Source organism: Brassica napus, chromosome C6, assembly GCF_020379485.1.
Source record: "Brassica napus cultivar Da-Ae chromosome C6, Da-Ae, whole genome shotgun sequence".
Taxonomy (NCBI): domain Eukaryota; kingdom Viridiplantae; phylum Streptophyta; class Magnoliopsida; order Brassicales; family Brassicaceae; genus Brassica; species Brassica napus.
In genome coordinates, this window is record NC_063449.1 from 39235502 (window position 1) to 39250411 (window position 14910).

General features: G+C 36.7%; 4 protein-coding genes across 4 annotated transcripts; 1 reads left to right on the forward strand and 3 right to left on the reverse strand.

Moving 5' to 3' along the window:
- The first annotated feature begins 708 nt into the window (after positions 1-708).
- LOC106352125 (paraxanthine methyltransferase 1) lies at positions 709-2308 on the forward strand. The gene is made up of 3 exons (XM_013791802.3): positions 709-887; positions 967-1620; positions 1719-2308. The coding sequence occupies exons 1-3, from the start codon at positions 813-815 to the stop codon at positions 2049-2051; spliced, it is 1062 nt and encodes a 353-aa protein (XP_013647256.1). The 5' UTR covers positions 709-812; the 3' UTR covers positions 2052-2308.
- Positions 2309-5275: 2967 nt separating this feature from the next.
- LOC106352126 (E3 ubiquitin-protein ligase SINA-like 5) lies at positions 5276-10021 on the reverse strand. The gene is made up of 2 exons (XM_013791804.3): positions 6629-10021; positions 5276-6526 (listed from the first exon to the last, which is right to left on the reverse strand). The coding sequence occupies exons 1-2, from the start codon at positions 6953-6955 to the stop codon at positions 5843-5845; spliced, it is 1011 nt and encodes a 336-aa protein (XP_013647258.1). The 5' UTR covers positions 6956-10021; the 3' UTR covers positions 5276-5842.
- Positions 10022-10206: 185 nt separating this feature from the next.
- LOC106348577 (ATP-dependent Clp protease proteolytic subunit 3, chloroplastic) lies at positions 10207-12146 on the reverse strand. Its single transcript, XM_013788340.3, has 5 exons — positions 11545-12146; positions 11120-11234; positions 10861-11036; positions 10671-10766; positions 10207-10599 (listed from the first exon to the last, which is right to left on the reverse strand). Exons 1-5 carry the CDS (start codon positions 11857-11859, stop codon positions 10360-10362), a joined length of 942 nt encoding a protein of 313 aa, XP_013643794.2. The 5' UTR covers positions 11860-12146; the 3' UTR covers positions 10207-10359.
- Positions 12147-12256: 110 nt separating this feature from the next.
- LOC106348576 (EEF1A lysine methyltransferase 2) lies at positions 12257-14679 on the reverse strand. The gene is made up of 7 exons (XM_013788338.3): positions 14378-14679; positions 14070-14195; positions 13787-13978; positions 13296-13392; positions 12933-13036; positions 12749-12800; positions 12257-12633 (listed from the first exon to the last, which is right to left on the reverse strand). The coding sequence occupies exons 1-7, from the start codon at positions 14599-14601 to the stop codon at positions 12412-12414; spliced, it is 1017 nt and encodes a 338-aa protein (XP_013643792.1). The 5' UTR covers positions 14602-14679; the 3' UTR covers positions 12257-12411.
- Between the last annotated feature and the right edge of the window lie 231 nt (positions 14680-14910).

Here is a 14910-nt window from a genome sequence, read left to right on the forward strand (position 1 = left end):
TATCAAAAATATTGTTCAAGTAAATTTCAAAATTAAAATATTTAAGCATTTTATATGGTATATAGTTTAACTTAAATATATATATATATATCTTTTAATCTTAAAAATTAATTAAATTAGACTTTTTACTTATATGAATTTGTAATCATTTTTATTTTGTCATAACAAAAAATTTAAACCAAGGATCACAAAATTTGAGTGTCAGAATTTTAACAATTTTTGTAATTTATAGTCATTTGTAATTTATAGTCATCTTTAAAAATTCAAAATATAACATATACAGAAAAATCTAAATTTTATTATATGGTTAATGTCGTTGTTTAATTTATTTAAAGTTTAAAATTAAAAAAAAATATGATAAAAGATACACTAATTTTATCAAATCTTTATTATTCAAAATCATTAATTATCATATATATTTTAATCACATTAGACAATTCCGTAACTTTTAATTAAGAAAATAAGAAAGAACATTAATAATGAATTTATGGATAATTTAATAAAAAAACTTATTATATAATAAAATGAACCAACATATTTCTCTAATAATTCTAAGAATCATCCTAGTGATGACACGTGTCTACAAAAATAAGTCGTAATGTTTCTCAATTAATACATAGGGGATTATTGTATCAAATTAAATTCCACTATGCTCTCTATGTTTAGGCAAAGTAAAATAAAAGTAAAAAACAAACGGCAAGGAGAAAAGGCACAAAGAATACAGTATAAATATGCGTGTAGACCGTCCATAGTTTATCAGAGTTCTCATCAAATAACAAGTAAGAAAAGCGAGAGAAAAAGAGATATCGGCCATGGCAACTACTCCACAATGGATCATGGTTGGAGGAGATGGTCCTGAGAGTTACAGCCAACATTCCTCGTATCAGGTATATATGATTTTTTAAAATTAGGAAGTCAGTTATGTATGTATGAATTAACAATCTCTTCGTTAATATGATTTCACAGAGAGCTTTGTGGGAAACCGCAAAAGAGAAGATGAACGAGGCTATCTCAGCCAAACTCAGCCTCGACTTGATTTCTGATCGCTTCTGCGTTGCGGATTTTGGTTGTGCGAGTGGACCTAACACTTTTGTGGCAGTCCAAAACATAATAGATGCAGTTGAAGACAAATACCGCAAGGAAACTGGACAAAACCCGGCGGAGAACATAGAGTTCCAAGTTCTCTTCAACGACTTTTCAACCAACGATTTCAACACTCTCTTCCAGGCACTTCCACCTGGCAGACGCTGCTATAGCGCTGGTGTTCCGGGCTCCTTCTTTGGCCGCGTTCTCCCTAAGCATAGTTTCCACATAGGAGTCATCAGTTATGCTTTCCATTTCACCTCAAAAAACCCCAAAGGGATCACCGACCGTGACTCTCCTCTTTGGAACAGAGACGTGCATTGCACTGGATTTAATGAAGCAGTCAAGAAAGCATATCTCGATCAGTACTCGGCCGACACCAAAAATCTATTAGACGCTAGGGCTGAGGAGCTCGTCCCCGGGGGATTGATGTTGATCTTAGGATCGGGTTTAAGAGACGGGGTTAAAATATCCGAGACCGCTAAAGGAATTATGATGGATTTCATCGGAGCTTCTCTTAACGATCTTGCTCAACAGGTACGTTTATTGTTTTCATCTTAAACTAATTAAGTCTCACTTAATTATCTCCAAGACATTACCATAATCACACGACCTTTATATATGATTAAAAACAGGGCGTCATCGAGCAAGACAAGGTTGACTCTTTTAGCACACCACTCTACGTCGCCGAAGAAGGTGAGTTGAGGCAAATCATAAAGGAGAATGGGAAGTTCACAATCGAGGCTTTTGAGGATATCATTCACCCAAACGAGGAGTTACCCTCAGACCCCAAGATCTTGGCCGTCTCCTTTAGAGCTTCCTTTGGAGCTTTTCTATCGGCATATTTTGGAGAGGACACAATGACAAAAGTCTTTGAACTCGTCGAGGTCAAGGCACGGAAAGAGTTTTCTAAAATCCAGAATGCCAAACCCGGAATGCAGTACCTCATCGTGCTTCGCAAGAACTGATGATCCAAATATATTATCTTTTAATATTATTTCAATATTAATTTGTGTTGTTAGGGTGGGCACTTTACCCGATATCCGAAGCCGCACCCGAACCCGATCCAAAAAATCCGAATCGAAATCCGAACCGAAGTAGCAAAATATCCGAACGGATATTGAATTAGGAGAGATTGGATATCCGAACCCGAATGTATATCCGAAGATAACCGAACATATGTATATTTAACCATATATTTCTAGTTTACATATCTCATTTTATATAAAATATTTATATTGATACTACACGTACTTTAAGTTCATATGATATACATAGAATTACGGAGAAAATGATTTGCTACTCACTTAAAATGCATGTCAAACTTTTTATTTCAAGAATTAACAAAAAGTTACATGCAAAATTTAAAAACAATAACCAAATTAATGTCTTTTTTAGTTTCAAAATGTTATGTCCAAATCTATTAACCATTCAATCTATTAAAAATAAAAAAAAATTAGTTAAGTGAAAATTATATTTTTAAATACAAGAAATTTGAGAAATGAAAAATTTAATTTTTTTTTTTCAAAATTCAAATATCCGAACCCGATCCGAAATAACCGAACCCGAACTAAAAATACTCGAACCCGAACTAAAAATACTCGAACCCGACCCGAAGTACAGAAATATCCGAACGAGTTCTATACTTTTATACCGAAATACCCGAAAATCTGAAATACCCGACCTGAATCCGAACAACCACCCCGATGTGTTGTCATTGTTGCAGTTCTCCTTCTTTCATCTCATGGTGTGTTGTCTCTTGTCCTTATTTTTTTTATATCCAAAATTGTCTCTTGTTTTTCTCTCTTATTGTTGTCTTGTTGCGTTTGTATTCTCCATATCCTACAACTTAACAAATACATGGCTGATGTTTGAATTCTTACATTTATCTGTATCATCCACGCAAAACAAAAGGCTAACACACATTTGTGTCGACAAGCAGGGACGTGCCTCGGTAAGGAAAAAAAAATTAAGGGCATTTATTAATCTCATATAAATAATTCATAAAATATAATTGCACAGTTGAGAAAAAAAATTGCACAAACATAAACCTATAGCAGCTAATTTTTAAAAATGATTAAAGAAATGAATGTCAAAATGGATAAAAGTTAATGCATTAGTTAAATACAATCCATATTGGATACATATGGATTAACAAATAAAATAAATGAATTTCGTGGATTGGGAATTCAAATAGATAATGAATTACCATAACAATTCCAATGAATATTTATAACTAATATAAACAAAATCAAATATATAAACAAAAATAACCAAACCAAATTTATAAATCATTTTTACTAAACCAAATTCATTTTTCTCCTCGTGTATCTAAATCCATTTTAGTAAACCAAATCTAACCTAATTTTTTCACACATATATATATATATATACACATTATGTTTAGTTGTTTTAATAAACCAAATGTAATCATATTTTCTGTAAAAATCGTAAATCAAATTTTTTCTTGTCGAAACAGTAAAACAAGTTGTTTTCTTGCCAAAACAATATCTTCAAATTTTTCTCTAAAACTGGAAAATCATGATTTCCTGCAAAAATTACAAAATAAAGTTTTTTGTCAAAATCGCAAAATCATATTTTCTACCAAAATCGTAATTTTTTTGCCAAAAGCACAAATCATGTTTTTCCGTCAAAATCGTAAAATCGATTTTTTTCGCCAAAATCTCCACAAAATTACGATTTTCCACCAAAATCATAACATTATGTTTTTCCGCCAAAACTACAAAATTGTGTTTTCACATTTTGCAACACTTGATGCAGAAAATGAGTATATGGAAGTGGAGAATAGCAGAGACATTGAAAGTCAAGAACAAGCTCTTAGTGTCACTCAACCTACCCAATCAACACAAATTGGAGCTCAGCAAGCTAGACGAGCTCCACGAGCCAGACAACCTCAACAAATCAACCGGTACTAAGAGACGCCCTACTTCTAAATGGCGTACATCAGTTGGGGTTCAAGTTTGCAGTTGCTTGAGGTAGCTTATGATAAGCTGGATCCTTGCACTTTTGAAAAATCTGTAATGTGCACATTGGATCTTTGTTTAATGTTGGAGGACCTCTCTCGTTTCAAGAATATGACGTCACTATGGAATATGTAATATTTATTGATTATCATATCCGTAATATTTATTGATTATCATATCCTCCCTCCGTTCCACACAGATAGATTTTTAGTATTTTCACACATATTAAGAAAACACATTAAATTACCATAATAAATATATCATTTTTTGTAATTTTCAATTTTCAATAACTTTTAACCAATAATAATTCAATAAAGTCAATTAATTTTCTTGAAGTTTACAATTTTTTATAGAAAACACAAAAAATACATCTTTCTGAAACAAACTTTTTTCTAAAAATTCTATCATTAACGAACGGAGGGAGTATTTAGTGTGCGATCCTTGCATCTAGTTTCTTTTATCTTAACTGAATACAGGATGTAAGTATGATTCTGATTCTGACTCAGGTTTTTATAAGATTGGTTATGAATCTGTTCTTTCCTTGCAACATATTTTCTGTTAAGTGTGATTCTGACGTTAACAGATTTTCACTTGCAAGTTATATTATCTAAGCAAATTAAATTATCAACTTAAACATAAATTTATATAACTTTCTTATTTTAGAAAACATTAACAGAATATCAGAAGAGAACACATTAAAAGTTGGGCTAACCCTAGTTTAACCCATTTATATACAAATTCCAGGTCTAAAAGAGGCTCAAACTCGTGATTTAACATCCCTGCTTCTCGGCGCAACAATGTTTGGCGCTTCTGCATGGAACACTGTTTTGCTCTGTTACCCCCAACTCCAACCCAGTACATCTAAACCAACAATACAAATGGTCATTAACATCAAGGCTGATCCAGAGGGCAAGCCACCCAAACAGGGGCGGAGGCAGATAATTTTTTTGTTGGGGGCACGAGTAAAATTAGTCAATGGATCAAACCTATATTTGATCAAAACAATGGGGACATATTAAATTTATTCAGTAATTTACATGGAATTTTAAAAAGTTGTTGGGGGCAAATGCCCCCCTCTCATACAATGTGGCTCCGCCACTGCACCCAAACCATTGATTAGGCCATTAGTGCATCTAGTTTAACGACACATTTTTAGTTTGTTTTTTATTAATGTATATTATAAGATAAATAAAATTGATAGTTTTATAGTTAGAAGAATATTTATTAATAATTGGTGATGATTTTTTTATAGAACTAAAGATTTTCTGATACCATAAGAAGTTAGAAATCCTATTGAAATACTTAATTTTTTGAAACAATAATATTATCAAAACACTGATTAAAATATTTGATTATAGGGAATTTTTTGAACGGTTTTATAGGAAAAATGTAAGAAAATTATATTTGATTGTTTTAAATTTACCATTTCTTATAAACAGTTGATTGTATTCTATTGTTAATGAAATTTTAAGTTTTTTAAAAAATAAATAAATACCATTTCATTCATCTTTCTTTTTAGAGTACTTTTATGAAGTTTCAAATTATTTTTGCATTTTAATTGGTTTATAATATTAGATAAATTTTATATAAAAGACATAATTTTAAAATTGGCTTAGGGCCATGTATAACATTAAAACGGCACTGCATAACACTACAATCATAAGCAATAAAACACTAAGGTCAAAAGAGTTGCGCAAAACACTGCAGCTGACTACAGACAATCACATGCCAGCAAATCTGCATCTTCAAGATGAGCAATCATCATCACTTCTTCCTCAGATATGAACATACTTAAATTCACTTCCTACGCAAATCTGCATCTTCAAGTGATTATCACTCAACATATAATCCGGAATAAACAGGAAGTCCTCCCTGGGCTCTTCCTGCTCTCTCAGTTTCTGGATTTTCTTCACCATCACCCCAAGCCTCAGTGTGGTATACGCATTGAGCTTAGCAAGACTGCACGAGAGGTTGCGTAATCCAAGAGACAAAGGCGCGATATGGCTCACGGTCACACAAACACCACCGTTCGTCCTTTTGAAAGTCTGGACCACAATCATATCACCCTCCTTCTCTTCCTGAAAAACTGCCCTACTGGTCCTAGCCAGGTTGATGCTAAATATCTGAGGGGTGTTGAACACGAACGGGATGAGGTGTTCCACGTCCCAAGAGTGCTGAAGACGAGCGTGGGCTTCGACCTCCTTGTAGGCGCCGGTGTAGCTGCAGTTCGTTACGGGGCACTGGCAACGGATGTACGGACACACCTTCTCATGTGCTTGGTCCCCATACAACGTGGTTTCTTTACACCCGTAGATGGCGTAACGACAGGGGACAGCAGATGATTCAATGACCATCTCCATGGCTCTGCATCTGATGTTCCCGATGGGTATCCTACAGACAGGGCATTGCTTATAGACTCTGGGGAGGCACGGAGAACAAGTTATATGCCCATTCACACACTGCAAACCAATAAACACCAAAGTAATTAAAGATAAAAGAATTAAAGACAAAGGTAATTAAAGATAAATGTAATTAAAGATAAAGACAATTAAAGAGTAAACCTGATAGATGGGTCCCCTGAGTGGCTCTAAGCAAGTGGGACAATCGAGAATCTCAGAGCTGTTCAGCTTAACGGGGGAGCTAGGGTTGCTGCTGCTGCTGCCAACGGATCTTCTTGATTGAGCCTCCGCTACCGTAACGACAGCGACTACTTCGACGTCATCTTCTTCGTCATCGGCGCTTTCGTCGCTGCAATCCTCCTCGTCATCGGCACTAACGTCGCTGAACTCGTCTTCTTCTTCTTCCTCCTCTTCAGGGACGGGAGGAGGAAGAGGGAACCGTGGCCTCTTCGGGGAACGGTGGTCGGGGTTTCTCAGGGGAGGAGGCATTCTCAAAAGTGGGGGCAGATCTTGTTACTGACTGCTGATGGGATGATTAGGCCTAGGCGCTATTAGATAGGGTTTTATACTAGTAATTTGGATTTCTTCCCAGTTTTGGTTGAGTCCACATTCCAATGATCTCTCTGTCATAGTTCGGTCTCATTTAGAAGCTGAAGATTCGTCAACATGGAGAAGATTTTAATACCTTTTTCTAGCATATGAGTCATGCATGTATCTGTTTGTGTAATAATTTACGCTCCATTATTCTTTATGACTTTAATTTTGTAATTTTGATAGAAGTAATGAAATTTTAGTGGAAAAAATGTAGAAGATTTTTTTTAAATGATCTAAATTATAAGGGCATCAGCAATCTTTTTTTTTTTGAACACAGACTTACTTTCATTCATTAACTTTCTTGATTACAAATACAAGAGGGAATTATCCATCCTCTTTGATAAAAAGCATAAGCTACGATAACAATCCAAATTAAGAAAGATAGGTCTTCAAAGGAAGATGACAGCGAATTCAAGACAAGGCTTGGATGCGTCGATGGGGCATATCCAACACAGTCGGACAGCTTAAACTTAGTAAAATGATATGACGTTGAGGGCCAACTCTCACCTGCGAGACAACACATGTTAATCTCGGTTGCATCTTCTGGCCCCGTACAGACCGCTACGCAAAATAACAAACCGGTGGTAAAGCTGAAGCCAATGCTCGGCAGTGAAGCCAAGAAATCATCTTCTTCCATGGAAAGAAAGTATGGTGTAAAAGTCCTCTCTTCAAAAGACGAGGAAGAGTGAAATGGAATCTGTCTCGGTGAATCCACCGATAAACTCTTCTTAATAAGATAATATGCAATTATACGCAAATTTAAGGTTCTGGTGAATCCACTGGAAATTTTTATCAACCAAGCCAATATCAAAACCACATTTTTCAAATAAATTAGCACAATCAGGACCTTCAAGAGCAGTACCGTATTTCCTGGTTTTGTGTAGCTGGTTTGTGGGCTACAATTATAGAACTCAGCAGTCCAGACCCAATAAGAAATCACCCTTGGCCCAACCCAAGACGATCGACTGTGTGACGGAAAGTAGAGGATACATGCGATAGAGATGGGAACTCCGGCGGCGATGGATACACAGCCGTCTAAGGGACGGTCCGCTTCAGCGATCGGCGAGCTTGGGCCACCGGAGGGGATGGGTCTTACAAACAGACAGAGCGGAAGAGCGGTACAGTGGATCTCCTCGGAATCCCGGAGAGGACCGTCAACACTTGCGTTTGTCGAGCTGGATCTGGTGGGAGAGGTTCGTGGGGGGCACGTCCTTCTCAGGTAGCACGATATCGGTACCAAAACCTTGGAAAACAGTTGAACTCCACATACACAAGGGTATAGAGTACTGCGACCGAGCACTAGATGTGGTAGAGACGGCGGATATGGCGGACGACACTATCGAAGAGGCTTAGATCTAGAGGTTTGGGGGTGACTGAAGCTGACCTGCATGATGGAGAAGTGGGGAAACCCCTAGAAGGTTACGGATCCGGTGTCCCAAACTCCGAAACGAAGACACGAGTGGCGGAAACGAAGACACGAGTGGCGGAAACGAGTAGAACACGGTGGTAAGCAAGCTAAAGACGATGAGTAACAGGAGGCAGAGCAGAGGACCCGACGCCAGCGGCCAGAGGCCTCGCCGGCGTCGAGAGAGATGATAACTGTCGGCTCCTCGATTGTCGGGCCCGAGAGAGAAATAGGGCGACAAATTCAAACAATTGTGATATCCACTTACAAAAAGCGGGCATCAGCAATCTATAACACTATTTTAGTATCAAAACCACACAATTTCAGCACTAAAAAAGTTCTTCTCCGACCACAATACCAAATTTCACACTAAAAACTGTTTTATAATATTATATGTATTTATGTTTTTGTCATTTTTTTAATTGTCTATTTTATTGATAAAATAAGTGAATAGTATTTTAGTGGAGTGAATAGTGTTTTAGTGTGGTAAATAGTATCACCCTAAATTTGATGTGAAATTATAGTATTGAACTAAAATGATATTATTTTTAGCGTTGGATTAGAAAAAGTTTTTGTGTCAAAATCACACTAATATAGAGTTTTAGTGGAAATGGTCTAATATTTTTAATCGAACTATAAATGTAAAAGCTATATTATTGATAAAAGAAGTAAAAAGTCATCTTTGAATCAGAGTGTGCGGATTTACTTAAGACTTGTAAAACACATAGGTTTGCTTAATTTAATGGCGGATTTAGATTATTTAACTCACTTTAGACGGAATTTTTAAGTGATATCTTAAGTATATTCCGCAAATCTTAAATATTCATGCTAATACCCTTATTAAAATGACGCAAATACAACACTATTTATTTTCTATATAAGTCATAACTAATCGTTAGATCGGAAAATCATAATCAAAAATCACTTAACGGGTTTTATATGACATAAAAATTAAAAAAAAAATCACTAAAATTTTTCTCTACAAAACAAAAATAGATTTTCGAGCAACAAACAAAAATAGATTATTGTCATTTATAGTACTAAATGAATAAAATCTATAAAATAGGTGTATCAATAAAATATTTTATTTAAAATTAACAGAACCAAGAAATTTTGTTTTAATAGTAAATTTAACAATAAAATAAAAAAAATAAAAAAATTTGTAGTATACAAATAGCTATATTATTATATGTTAATCGATTGGTTTATCGATATATCTGGTTGACTGATATAACTGGTTTATTGCAACCATAACCATATTTGAATTCTACGGTGCTTCAAATATTTTGGCTGTAATTGAATTTTCAATTTCAATTTTTGGAATGAAATAATGTGAAATGTTCTATTCCATTCATTCCATACACTGTTTTGGGTCAAACATTCCGTAAATTGTTTTACCATTTATAACGAATGCAATAAAATGCTCATTCCATCAATTTCACAAAGAAAAATAATAATTCAAAGAAAATCATTCCATTACAAATTTTATCATAAAAAATGAAATGTATTTCAATTTTCTTCATATTCCATTCATCTTAACATTTCTTTTTATTAAACTAATTCCATTTTATGATAAACAATTACAGTCATCAGTTTGGTTTATATGGATTCTGCTAATACCCAAACTGTTCTTTTGAAACTGTTCAGTTTTTTTTTTTTTTTTTTTTCAGAAAACAACTTATTTTCTCTCAAACAAGCTTTCTCTGAAGTTAATCAATGTACCTGGCTGCACCTTCTGTGCTACAACAACTAATCATTTTTTTTGTCTTCAAATAACTCCAAAAATCTATCCGAGAAATGGTACAAACAAACGAAATGTCTTGTTATGGTTGCAGCTAGCACATTAAAACATAAAGAATTTAAAGGAAACAATAAAGGCGGGCAACAACATTCACTATTCAGGAGTGGCGTAACCATTCTGTACCCTCGACTGCTCGGTCGGCAAATCCTTATTATCGTTCTTGGTTCCTTCAACTTTCCAAAAATCCCACACTTTGGTGTTAGGTGGAGGAGTACCATCTCCAATTGGTGCGACTAATCCCGGTTTGCCATCATCAATTACAGTGTCTACCAAACCATACTCTTTCGCCTCCCATGGATTCAAGAAGTAATCACGGTCTGTGTCACCTTCAATCTGTACAAGGACATAAGCATTAGGTTGCAAGGAAAATCAAAGAAATGGGATGTAAATTCTAGCATTCATACCTCTGATTCAGGCTTCCCGGTGATTCTAGAGAAAATTTTGTTAAGTTTAATCTTGTGGTACATCATTTCTCTAACGCGAATGCTCATTTCCGTTGCCTACATACATTCAAGGTTTTGTTGTGTTATCGAAACATTCATTCAGTAGTAGAAGAGAGAGAGAGAGAAAAAAGTGAAAAAAGGAGATTATTACTTTGCCTCCGGCAGAACCAAGTGGCTGATGGATCATAACTTTAGAGTTAGGCATGCAGTAGCGTTTCCCTTTGGAACCAGAAGCAAGGAGAAACGCACCCATGGATGCAGCTAGTCCTAAGCAAACAGTGGATACCTCGGCCTTGCATTGTTTCATTGCATCATATATTCCCATCCCTGAAAATATAAAAAAATGAGGCCAAATTATTTTCAAAAAACTTTGCAATCTAGTACAGTATTAAGAATATGGGAACACAAACCAGCAGTGATAGAACCTCCAGGTGAATTGATAAAGAGCGTGATGTCTCTCTCAGAGTCCTGAGCATCTAGTAACAAGAGCTGACTTATCACCAAATCTGCTGTCATATCATCGACCTGAAGAAATAATCAAATTCCAGAGGAAAACGCTTGAGTCTGCCATAGAAGAAGAACAGAGCTTTATCTTCAAAACCATCTCTCTTTCTAAGAAACAATAATATTAGTCAGCCGAAAACAATCTTTAATTTCAATACACTGCTCCAGTAATCATTCTAATCAGTGCAAAATACAAATCTTTACAAAATCAAAGAGCTAAAGAATATGGCAATCTCTATGGTTATACAAGATTAATGCAAATCTGGGTTTAAGTTCATACTTATATGTCACTAATTCGATAAAAGTACAAAAATTCGAAAAAGCCCAAAACCTGAGAACCAAGGAAGACGATTCTTTGACGGAGAAGCATGTTTGTGGTGTCGAGTTCCTCGAAGCTGGGGAGCCGAGAAGGAGACTGAGCAACCGAATCAACGGAGAATTTAGACACATCCCAGTTACTAGACAGGGTTTGTCTGGGTCTGGGTCCGGGTCCAGACGTGTTCATCGAAGACCTAACGCAAAAGGTTTTTGCTCTTTTAGGGATTCTCTGGTGTCGGCTTGGGAGACTCACTTGTTTCCCTGATAGAATCGGATTGAATAGGAAAACATGGTTCGAGGATGAAGACGATACTAGATTCAAACTCATGTTTGGTTTCTAAGTTTTTTTTCTCTGTCTCCAGTTTGATTGCGCTAAAGATAAACTGCGAAGCCGATGGGGCTGTTTCTGGAGGCTCTTTTCTGTAGAACTAAACGATGTCGCATCACCTACGAATTGGGTGATATTTTTTTGTCTGCAACGTGTATGATTCTTCTACCCTCTTATTGCTTTACAAGTCTCAATCTTAAAACATCAAACTCAAAGAGTCACATATATAGATTCCAAACAATTTGGAGGCTTGTCTACTTTGGATATTTGGTTTATAAAAGTTTGGATGATGAATTCAATTCTAATCTGATAGGATCGGTTCAATTCGGATTAGTTTATCCAGATTGTTATCTCTTTCACATACTTGAAACCTATGAAAGGAGTACACACGGACCCATAAGCTATCAGAAGTTTCTGAAAACAAATTTAGAGGTTATTAAATGCTCCCAAAAGCACATGAACAAGACTTGCCACAAGAAAAGGTTTAAAAAAGAAAAGCATGGGCATCGGTGTTATGCAAATCTCCCCCAAAAGAAAAAGAAAAAACTGTCATCACTTCCTTAGAAAAGCAACAGTTGCCACACGGGATCCAACAGACCCACCAAACATGAACGTCGGGTATGTCCTAACGTGGCTCAGATACTCAAACGGAGGATGATCAGTTCCACTTGCAGCTTCGGAAGACACATCTCCAGTTAAATTTGATTTTCTCATGTTGAAATTCTCCACCTCTTCCAAGAGTTCGTCCTTTGTGTTGTTACACGACGTAATAACCTTTGAACAGAAGCAGAAACAAAGCATAGAGACAATTGCCTTTAAGGATAACGCTTCTATGGGAAATTATAGCAGCTTTCAACTAAATAATTTTCAGGAGTCAAGAAGGTATTACCAATATTCCACCAGGAGCAACCAGCTTGGACACTGAATCCCAATACATGACTCTGAAAATAGACAAATGAGACTGTCATTGGTTAAGCAAAACAAACTAACTAACCCGAATCCGAGGATCAAAATAAGTATGCTTGGTAACAGAAAGCAACTGCTGTATAAAGGAAATCAATATAGGGAGGTACCTTTTGACAGGACCATCAGGATGCAAACCAATGGCATCTAAAGTTCCTTTGTCCATCACCAGCTTGAACTGCCTTTCCAATTTTGTATCAAGGATATCATCAACCTACGACAGCAAACCGTTAGTTCCTGGTCATAGCGAAGATTTTCCGTTCTGTACTACTACAAGATGCTAACTACATGTAACCAACATATCCCATTCCTTGATTAAGGCCAGTTAGCAACTTAGCATTTACAAGAAAGAAGATAAATACACAGAAAAACTGCACTATTGCGCTAATTACAGCATTAAGCCGTTTATGAAGGAAGAATCCTTGTGGGTTTTGCAAACATTTACGCTAATGAATCTTAAGCAAAAATGATACCATGAAACGTATATTTGGGAAACCATCACGTTGGGAGAGATGTAGAGCGAGTTCAACCGCTCCTTCACTATAATCAGTCCCAGTTAAATCAGAAAACCTGAGCCAGAAAAATGCAAGGATTATGAGATTAGTAATACTAAGTAGAGTATGAATGTAACATTCTGATGAAAATGCGCTGGTGCTTAAATGTTGTGTTAAAGTAAAAGTTATCAATGATACGGCCGTAGAGACTAATATCCCCAAAAGTCATCATGACAACATGATCTGGTGCAAGAGTGAAAGAAGAAAGCCAACACAAGATCTAGGCAGCAGACAAACCAGCCAACAAAGACATGACTACATCTTGTTTATTTTGATTCCTACATGATTCTTAAGTATTTCTTAACTTCTCAGACGCACCTAATGGCAACCAGATAAAGTAAAACCACGGATGTCATAACATAGCTACGCATTTAAGTGACAGAGCATGAAAAGAATGTTTAGAAGCTTACCCCTCCTTAGCAAGCTGATGAAGAAGCAAGCCATTTCCGGTACCAAGGTCAAGCACATTCCAGCTAGACAAATACTTGTCAGCCTGATCATTCACCTCACCGTTGTCAGAAACAGACATCTCCTTTTGAGAAATCTCAACGCACAAGTCTTTCGTCCAAGAGGTAACAATTTCCATGACATCATCTCCAAACCTAAGGTTACCAAGAGAAAACGAAACAAATTAATTAGCTAATGACCAAGAAACGATGGATCAGAGATCTAAATGAAGAGATACTTCCTTACCAAACTTCGCCGGTATGGCCATGCTCCCGGAAATTAGAGAGCTCACCAGAGTAAGCAGCGTCCCAATAGCTTTGGAGACCGAGCATTGACTGTCCTCCATCAGCATCTGGCTCTTCCTTATCCGAACTGTCCACAACAATACTCATTAGATTCAGTAAACCCTAAGATCTGGAAAATCAATTCGACCGTTCCTTCAAACCCTCTGTGAAAATGTACAATTGATTCCTTAACAAAAACCCTAATTTCTCATTCTTAGCCCTAGCTTTCTGCGATTTCCCACACCAGCATGAAGCAGAGGAAAGGTATACCTGTAATCTGAAGAGACGCGAAAGTTGGCGGAGGAGAGAGCCTCGGCGGCGTCGGCGTGGCGCTGATCGTCGTCGAGAGTGCTTCCGTACTCGCTCTTGATCGACCACGAATCCGCCGCAATAGATCGGTCGTCGTCCGAAGCCAAGCTATCCGTCGCCGTCGCTCTGGCCTGTTGCTGAGGAGTTGTCTCTGGTTCTTCCGGTGGTAGTCTGATTCCGGCCATGAGATTCGACGCAAGGAAAAGGGGGAAGAAGGTAGGGTTGCTTTTTTGACGCTGTCTGATAGAAAAGAACGATGAAGTTGAAATATCCTACATTGGTTACTCCTCAATAGGGCTGGGTTCGCGGGTCAACCCGCCCCGCATGACCCGCCAACCCGCGGATCGACTCTATTTTTTAAACTCAAAATTCCGACCCGCATAACCCGCGAAAGAAAAATCGTAAACCCGCACCCGCCCCGCTAAGATTGCAGGTAACCCGCGGGCCCGCATATAATATTAAATTTAATAAATAATTACTTTTTATAATAAAAA